The 10593-nt window shown below is 38.2% G+C and overlaps 1 protein-coding gene across 1 annotated transcript; it reads left to right on the top strand.

The window, feature by feature from the left end:
• The first annotated feature begins 9062 nt into the window (after positions 1–9062).
• LOC121877280 lies at positions 9063–9575 on the top strand. The gene has a single exon (XM_042382958.1). The coding sequence runs from the start codon at positions 9063–9065 to the stop codon at positions 9573–9575; it is 513 nt and encodes a 170-aa protein (XP_042238892.1).
• The last annotated feature ends 1018 nt before the right edge of the window (positions 9576–10593 follow it).

The raw sequence follows: 10593 nt of genomic DNA, 5'->3' as shown, positions 1-10593 counted from the left end.
TTGTCTAAGTATTTATATTTCTTGTAATACCTACTACATTTACAGTACTTGTTTTATTGTACCATCAAAACCGTTTTATCGAAAATTATCATGTAAATAGGTAAGAAATTACCATTGAAATAAACATATTTGCCAACAAGACATAATCCTGACAGCTCTGTCCTCTTGTTCAACCTTAATACTGTACAACCTATGTTGTACTGCTCCCCCATTATACTTATGTTTTTCAATTCCACTGTAATTTATGTTTATAATATACTTATAATAAAAAAAAGAAAAAACTAAAAAAACCCACAAGAATAAATAAATAAAATGAATAAATATTGAAGTGATAACCGTGATAATATTATGAGATGTTCTTATTACCATCATGCTATTGTACTATTCCGGATGTTACTAAATGTTACATAATATTTCCTTGAGATAAATGTATAGTATGTATATTTATATATATACTGAATATATATATATATATATATATATATATATATATATATATATATATATATATATATATATATATATATATATATATATATATATATATATATATATATATATATATATATATTTAAAAATCACACGGGAAACAACCCTTAGCTTTCGTCTTTATTCAATCTTCAGTGAAGATGTCTTGAATAAAGACGAAAGCATAGTTGTTTCCATTTTCCCGTGTGATTTTATCAAGATTTATCTTATCCACGTTTTCATTGTGGATTTACATGAAATATATATATATATATATATATATATATATATATATATATATATATATATATATATATATATATATATATATACTGTATATATATATATATATATATATATATATATATATATGTATATATATATATATATATATATATATATATATATATATACTGTATATATATATATATATATATATCAGGTGCCTACAGGAAAGCGCAGGTTCTCAACTGGCTCAGCCATGTTAATATTGTTATTATTCTCCACACTGCTTTTGTGTTTTCTGGCTAAATAAACTGTTTCAATTCAATTCAATTCATTTGTGGTCGCCTTTTGTTTTCTGAGCCTAACATATCCACTAAAAGATTATAACCATTATCACCAAGTAAGACATCAACACCACTGCCAGGGTAAATGCTACGTTCGAATTACTCTTCACTGTAAATTATATCACTGGCAGATACCCCGGCCAGGAACCATCATTACTTGTTATCCAAACTTTCAGCCAGCGTATTGTATCAGGACGCTGAGTAGATACCTCCTCCATCCATTTATACCCTGCTGCACTGACTATAACAAAGAACACTGACGTTAGGTCAAGGCAAACAACAGTGACAGTAGATTGAGAAAATTAAAGTGGCGGTCGAGGGATGAACATCAGTGACGGTAGACTGAGGTAAACAACACTGATCGTAAGCTGAGGTAAATAACACCGATGAGAGTGAGGTAAATAACAACACAGAGGGTAGACTGAAGTAAACAGCAAGAGTGATGGTAGGCTGCATGGGGTAAACAACAGTGACAGTAGACTGAAGTAAACAACGGTGACAGACAAGTAAGGTAAAAACAAAAATTGACCGAAATTATTGGTTACAACAGAAGTAGTAGTAGTGAACAGTAGTGTGAGCAACCTAGACTAACGCAGGTAAACATCCTGGAAAAGCTTGCCACACTATATTAAGATACAATAAACGTATACTAAAATCAGAACAACACTGAGTAACTGACAACTATTATGGTTCATTTGTATTCGTGCTTCAATAACTAAGGTCTTTAAACAACATGTACGCCAACCTAACCTAACCTAACCAACCTTAACTAACTTATTATATCATAACATTTACCTAACCTAACCTAACCTAAACCTAAACTAAACTATTCCAAACTAAACTAAACTAAACTTAACTAAACAAAACTAAACTAAACTTAACTAAACAAGACTAAACTAACGTAAATCCTTAGGCAGCCTTAACGTATTTAATCATCAGGTGAAATAAACCGGTGTGTCTAATCTTCACGTGATCGTACTTCCTATGATGAGTACAGTAAGCACAAATACCAAGAGTGTCTCACATTATGACTGGTACCCCTAAAGCTCTCTATCAGTGCTACCCCGGCTGACTCACACCCTCCCTCCCCCTGGCTTCTGACACTATAGTAAAATATTAACTGCATCTGAGAAATGACAGGGACAATAGTGCATGAAACTTGAACCGCCTGAAATTCATGTGACATTTATTGATAGAAAGAACGGCGAGAGAATGGAGGAATACAGACAGGTAGGAGACACACCGACATTACGGTAAAGTGGAACATACAATACATTAACAGATTGGCTGACTAACAAGCTGAGAGATATAGATAAAGTGTGAGACAGATAAATGAGGACAGTTTAAGGACCATCGAACAGACAAACTGTCACAGGCAGACTGATAGACAGACACAGACCTATACACAGAAAGACTCAGACGAATACAGACCGCCAGATAGACACGCACAGACAAATTGATATTCTTAGACAGACAGACAGACAGACAGACGCAAAGATAGACAGACATACACACACACACAAATAGATAGGCAGACAAAGGAGCCGCCAGATCCACCGAGTGACGAGAAAAAATAATTGAAATTCACGGGGCTGGAAACACTAAATATAATATTTTAATTCCTCGTAAAAACCTCCTACAACCCAAAAATTATCACTTAATTTTTTAATAATTGTTGGAAAAAATTATGGAGCCTTCATATGGGTACAATAACACTGTTTCTTAACACGAAAATACTCCAATAATATATCACACTTTATTATTCCTACAGACATTTTACAACAACAACAACAATAATAATAATAATAATAATAATAATAATAATAATAATAATAATAATAATAATAATAATAATAATAATAATAATAATAATAACAATAAACTTCACTGTAGAAATTCTTCCATACAAGGAATACATTACCTTGTTAGAGGAGACCAGGCTAGATTAGTATTGGATCAGTTTATAGTGTCAAAACGTTTCGCTCCACCTTAACCAATCAATATCTTAAGGCACACAGTTCGTCCGGTAAGAGTATTAATCAGGTCTTCGGGTAGTTTCTCTCTCTCTCTCTCTCTCTCTCTCTCTCTCTCGCTCACCTACTCATTAACTGGGTCTGATGTATTATGAACGTGTGCGTTTGTTTGACATCAATGTTAGGGTCTTCCATATCGTGCATTGCATCTTCCACACCCACGTCTCATCTCTCACATTCACGTCTCATCTCTTACACCCACCTCTCATCTCTCACATTCACGTCTCATCTCTTACACCCACGTCTCATCTCTCACATTCATGTCTCATCTCTCACACCCACGTCTCATATCTTACACCCACGTCTCGTATATTACACCCACGTCTCATCTCTTACACCCACGTCTCATCTCTCACATTCACGTCTCATCTCTTACACCCACGTCTCATCTCTCACATTCACGTCTCATCTCTTACACCCACGTCTCATCTCTCACATTCACGTCTCATCTCTTACACCCACGTCTCATCTCTCACATTCATGTCTCATCTCTCACACCCACGTCTCATATCTTACACCCACGTCTCGTATATTACACCCACGTCTCATCTCTTACACCCACGTCTCATCTCTCACATTCACGTCTCATCTCTTACACCCACGTCTCATCTCTCACATTCACGTCTCATCTCTTACACCCACGTCTCATCTCTCACATTCACGTCTCATCTCTTACACCCACGTCTCATCTCTCACACCCACGTCTCATATCTTACACCCACGTCTCGTATATTACACCCACGTCTCATCTCTTACACCTACGTCTCATCTCTTACACCCACGTCTCATCTCTTACACCCACGTCTCATCTCTCACATTCACGTCTCATCTCTCACACCCACGTCTCATATCTTACACCCACGTCTCATATCTTACATCCACGCCTCATCTCTTACACCCATGCTTCATCCCACACACCCATGCCTCACCTCTCGCACCCAGGCTTCATCTCTCACACCCATGCCTTATCTCTCACACCCATGCCTTATCTCTCACACCCATGCCTTATCTCTCACATCCTTGCCTCATTTCTCACATCCACACTTCTTCTCTCACACTCACGCCTCACCTAAGTGATGCTTAAACTGATAATGAAGCGCCACGCCTTTTTTTTCGAGGAATTTTATTTTATTTTTCAGGATGTAAAATAAAAGCTTGGAAAAGTCATTCTGAGAATTTATTGATCACTGACAGAGTGGCATTCCATAATTAAATGTTTGACTTTTAGATTTTTTCGTGGGTCACCTCACACAGGACGTATTGTCCTGAAACAATATCTACAATAACTCCACTACTTCAATCCAACGTTACCTGTGCAAATGCAAATATTGTCACCAAACAACTTATGTTGATGTACAGCTGTTTTCATGCTTCTAACATATCTGCTACGGTGGAACTATAAACGCTGGATAATATGAAGCAGTCTAAAACGTCACCAGCATTTCTTGATGTAAAGTGACTCCAACGTGTGACCCTTTATACTGTACCCTATCGGATTTATGGATGTACTGTATGGGCAAAACATATACTGTATCCTGATGGGAGCTTTTTTGTAATCCGCGGCTGGCTATTGCACTTGCTGTCTTTTATAATATATTCATGATAATGTTATGTCACATATTCAGATAAGCCTAATCATTAGGGTGTGTCATAGGAGGGAAGATCAGCTAAAACTAATGGCCCATCACTTTTTTGGTAGATTTTAGTGTATATAAACAGAAAAAATTTCAGTTTCAATATTTTGCAACCTTTTCCTAGGTAAATTTTAGCGTGAAATTTATCGAAAATCTAACGTACAGCTGCATTAGTGCATTACAATTAAATAGTGAACATTGCTTTCTGACTTCATTCTTTAACAACCCAACTAATAATATTTTTTTTCTGTTTCAGATTCTGATGCATTTATAAGTTGATAATATTTGCGATGGCTGCTTGTGTCAGGACGAGGAACCAAAAATCCAGCCATCTCAGTCACTATCTTGGGTCTGGGAGAGAGCTCCTGAAGTCGGAGTTGCCTACATTGAGAGATGCTTTGAGATACGGTGTTTTAATCAGGCAAATCAGTGAAAAGAACCAAAGAACTTACACAAACAAAGACATTGCCAGTGATATGACCAAAGCTGTCTTGGCACAGTACACTCTGGCTAACGCTCAGTTCAAGCCTCCAGTCATAACAAGTCAGAAGAAGATTAGTGAGAGACTGCTAGCCAGTTGGGAAAAGGCAAGAGATATCTCTCTTGGGAGAGGAAAACTTGCAGTTAAGGACAGCTTTGCCAAGCAACTGGACCAGTTATTTGACATAATTACTTGCAAGTGCCCAATTGTTCTCTGTCCTGAGTTTGGATGCGATCGTGACTTTAAATCCGAGGCCCACATCTCCTGTATTTGCAAGCGTGAACTGAAGATTCCTGTGATCGAACTGGCATTTGTCAAAGCACAGAGAGAGAAGACTGGCAGCATAGGGGCTCTCATGATTTCTAGCCAAGATATTCCGGAGTCCCAAGAGACAGGAGGCTGCCACAGAGAGACAGAAGAGGAGAAGAGTTGCCGAGGAAAAGAGACTTGAGAAGGCCCAGGGTGAGGTAAAAAAGGCCGATGATTGGAGTCAAGCTGATTCAGAGTTTAATGATTCCCCATGGCTGATCCGAGTGCTGACCAGGAGAATGGTGACTTTGTCCCTAACCCAGAAAATAATGATCCCAAACCTTCCAGGCATAAGATTCGAAATAGGAAAGATATCCCGAGCATAGCTCTGGCCAGCATGCGACACCACACTGGTCTCAGAGAAACTGCAGAGATAGCAACAGCTGCCTGGATTGACGGTGGTTTGATAACACCTGATGATGTTCACCTGGTGATAGATCATAACAAAGTAAGGAGAGCTCAGGAGAAACTTGTCAGTAACCTAGAAGAGGAGTTTGATAAGGGGATAAGAGAAAATGGAATCAATTGTTTGTTCTTTGATGGGAGAAGGGATGACACTAAAGTGTTCATGAAAGTTGGAGATTCTGACAAGTTGTTCCCTGCCATGGTGAAGGAGGAACACTACTCCTGCTGCAGTGAACCAGGAGGGAAGTATTTGTGGCATTTCACTCCAGAGAAAGATGACATCAGGAAACCAGCTGAGATAGTGGCAGATAACATTGTGAACTGGCTCAGAGAGAGGAACGTAGACCAGACCCTGCAGGTCATTGGAGGGGACAGCACCAACACGAACATGGGGTGGCAAGGGGGGGTCATACAGTGGATAGAGCGGAAGATTGGGAGGAAGCTGGTCTGGATTGTTTGTGACCTCCACACCAACGAGTTGCCACTCAGACATCTGATCCAGGAGCTGGATGGCAAGACTCTTTCAAACAACAGATGGTCTGGTCCTCTTGTCAAGATGCTGGACTCTGCCACTGAGTTAGAAATAAATCCGAGCTTTGAAAAAATCACAGTTGGCCCCCCACTCGTTGAGCTTGCACATACTGTCATTGACGACCTGAGTACTGACCAGTACTATGGTTACATGATTTGCAGTGCCATCAAAACTGGGGTCATGCCTGATAGACTTGCTTACCTGCAGATAGGTCCAGTCTCACATTCTAGGTGGCTCACAACGGCTCTCAGGTTCTGCAGAATTTGGGTCGCTCATCATAAACTGAAAGGGAACCAGCTTCACAACCTGAGACTTATTGTCCAATTCATCGTGAGTGTCTACTTGCCAAATTGGTTCAACACCAAGGTCAAGTCATCGTTCTCCGAAGGTCCGAGGCATGTTCTCTTCCAGCTTGAGCTCCTGAGGAGTCAGCCAAGGAAGGTTGTTCAGATTGTGGAGCAAACTGTGAGGAGATCTTCCTGGTATGCTCATTCCGAGGCAGTTCTGCAGACAATGCTCTGCAGTAAGGATGAGGAGGAGAGAAGAGTGGCAGTCAAAAAGATCTTGGATATGAGACTTATGAGAGGATCTGGGCATGACGAATCAGTTGGTGACGATTCCTTCAGGGTCAGGAAGACTCCTGAAGTCAATCTAGGTGCCAAGACACTCACTGATCTCATAGATCTGGATAACATCAAGGCTGGCAGTGAGCCCCCTCTTACCTGCAGCCTCACCAATGTTCATGTCAGAGCTTTCCTGGACAACCCCATGCATGTCCATGCATGATTCTGCACATAGAACTACATCATTAATACCATGGGCCGATTTTTCAAACTAAAAAAAAAAAAAATTCGCTTCCGTATGACACACCCTACTAATCATATCACTTGCGAAATTCTACCAGCAACGGAAAATCAGTGTGGGAAGGCGTCACTGAGACGCTTGACCAGTTGCTGCAACGCTTAGCTAAGGTCACACTCGAGTTTTCCTTCCACTAATTCCACGATAGCATTTCATCCACAGGTAATAAGTCAACGGTACGATCCACACACTGGTCACACTGGCGAAAGGAACCGTCAGCCAGGCGCCCAGCTCACGCGGATAGTTTGAGCTCAGATGGAGAGAAGAATTGATTTATATGACATTTTTTCTTTGGCTAATATGGAGGACCTTACAGCCCCACCCCCCTCCTGCCTTGGCAACAGTAAGTTCGCCCACAGCAGTTGTTAAGTTATGCTAGGTTAAGGTTAGCTTAGGTTAGGTTAGGTTAGTTATGCTAGGTTAAGGTTAGGTTAGGTTAGGTTAGGTTAGGTTAGGTTAGGTTAAGTTAGGTTAGGTTAGGTTAGGTTAACTTGAACTTTTAAATACACACTTTTTAACTCATTTGCCATAACTACGACAGTGTCCACTTTGAAACAGGGAAATTGCAGCGTTTTTAAATTCATTTTCTCTGAAAAATCAGCGGCTGTGAAGTAAATAAATACCTTTTCTTTTTCTAATTATATTAGTTGTAGAAAAAAAAATCTAGTTATATTGGACCACAATGTATAGGTTGCAACTACAGGAATTTGCTATTATATTATAAAAGACCTATATCGTTTCATATAGTCTAAAAAGTATATAATTTGTTGTCTTTATACTATATTTGTGAGGAATTAGTGTTTATTACAATACATACAGTTGTAGAGAAGAAACTATTTGTACACAGATGTAGAGATAGAGCATTTTCAATTGGCTTAAATGACACCATTACTCTTATTTATGTCTGTACCTACAAAATTCCAAGATTAGTTTTTTTTACTTCTGTTCCTTGATAAATGTTATGAAGATCTATTATATTTTTTCTCCACATGTAATGAAGTAACCTATCAATGTGGTGTAATCAGATCTTTCTAATTGTATTTCGTCATTTCAGGGGAATCTCGACGTTCTTTGGCCTTCCAGTTCAGGATTGGCCACAACCTCATTTTTTCTATCATCCCATGTTTTTTTTGTTTTTTTGTACGGGGATTAGCCCACCCGGGCACAGGTCACTGACCCACATCAGGGCCTGGGGGGCGAAAATATGATAATGATAATAATAATAATAATAATAATAATAATAATAATAATAATAATAATAATAATAATAATAATAATAATAATAATAATAATAATAATAATAATAATAATAATAATAATAATAATAATAATAATAATAATAATAATAATAATAATAATAATAATAATAATAATAATAATAATAATAATAATAATAATAACTATTATTATTATTATTATTATTAGTATTATTATTATTATTAAAAGAATAATAACAAAATACCTGTACTAAAAATAAAAATAATATAATAAAAATAATAATAACCATAAATAAATAAAAAAACGAGAAAATAAATCAAGAATGAGAAATGATATACATTATGTATGTTGTGTTTTCACAGTAAGAGAAACAATTGAGACCCGGCAATTGTGTGTAAATGAGGCAGAAAGTCAGATGAGCAACCTGGAACTTGGTCACAATTTTCGTGATGCCATATAGTAGCAGGGTCTACCATTAGACAACACATTATGCTTCCAATATCTTCCCAGGCGGTAGTACCTCCCTGTTTGATAGCTGCCTGCTTACTTGAAATGCCTGAACCTGTAGAAGAATGGCAGAAGGCAACACAACAGCTCAATACCAACTGGAATTTCCCCATGTGCTTTGGAGCTATAGATGGAGAGAGGGTTTCAATATCCAAGCCCCCAAAGTCAGGCTCAGAATACTTTGATTATAAAGCACAAAATAGTATAGCCATGTTGGCCTTGGTTGACGCTGACAACAGATTCATGTATATCAATGCAGGATCATGTGGTCGAGCAAGTGATGCTGGCATATGGGATAGGTGTACTCTGAAGGAAGGTTTGGAGCAAAAGTTGTTGAATGTCCCAACTACTGGTGCTCCTTTGCCCTTCTCAACTGAGTGGCCATATGTAATAGTTGGTGATGATGCCTTCCCATTAAAAACTTACATGATGAAGCCTTTTCCGGGTGAAGATCTGACTGCGGATAAAAGAATCTTCAACTATTGGTTGTCTCGTGAACGTCGCTTGTCCTTAAATGCTTTCGGCATACTGTCAGCCAAATTTAGGATATTCAAATAGCCTATCTGCACATCCCCAAAAAACATTGACGACATAATTATTTGCACTGTTGTCCTGCACAGCTACTTGAGGATGTCTTCCAGAGGAGGTTTAATTTCTCAAAAAATGGTAGATAGGGAAGACATAGAGAGAACCACTTCACACCTGGACAGTGACGTGAATTACCACATGATGGCCTACAGGATATCCCAGGCATTGGTAGAGGACGTTCCAGTGATGCAAAGAAAGTCAGGGATGCCTTTAAAGTCTATTTCATGACTGAGGGCCTGGTACCATGGCAAGAAGCTATGTGTTTCCTACACTCATCTTCACTCATCTTAAAAATTGTTTGTCTTTGTTTAGTTTTGAAACTAATTTTACTTTGTAGTTTTTTTGTAAATAGAATAGTTCTGTCAATAGAGGTTTGTTTTCTCCATATTAGGATATATACTGCTTTATTTTGCTTCTCATAAAAAAAATTAATTTGAAACAAGTGATGATTATGCACTGAGTCACTCCTTGGATAATTAAAAACAAACATGAGTTTTCTTCATTATACTGTAACACTCAAAATACAAAAATAATGAATAAAATAAAGACATAAAGCTTAAGAAAATAATAGCACCAGCCTGGAACAATTGATGGACCATCATACTTGTTCTGGACTGTATGATTCCAGATATTTAGAAAACATTGCCATAAAATCAATGAGCATCTTGGCCCTGCGCTCTGGAGGGCAACATTTTTGCCACTTCATCGACCAAATAACCCATCTTCTGTCCTAGGGTGAGTTCTGCCCTTTTATTTAGTTCGGCCTCAACAATTCACTGTATTTGTGACATTGTTTCGGCCATCAATTCGTCTGGATCCCTTGTCTTCTTGGATTTTGTTGGCTTTGGGGTTGAAGTGAGCGACTGACGCTGAAAGGGGATGAGCAAACCCTCACAATTTGTTGGTGTGACTGCTGATTAGGATGAGGTAGCTTTTGACCAACTTGGCTTGCAAGTGAATGACATCACTTCATTACCGTCTGTCAGGT

This window comes from Homarus americanus, unplaced genomic scaffold (assembly GCF_018991925.1).
Source record: "Homarus americanus isolate GMGI-L3 unplaced genomic scaffold, GMGI_Hamer_2.0 scaffold367, whole genome shotgun sequence".
In the NCBI taxonomy this organism is placed as follows: Eukaryota; Metazoa; Arthropoda; class Malacostraca; order Decapoda; family Nephropidae; genus Homarus; species Homarus americanus.
This window is presented reverse-complemented; position numbering and strand designations above follow the sequence as displayed.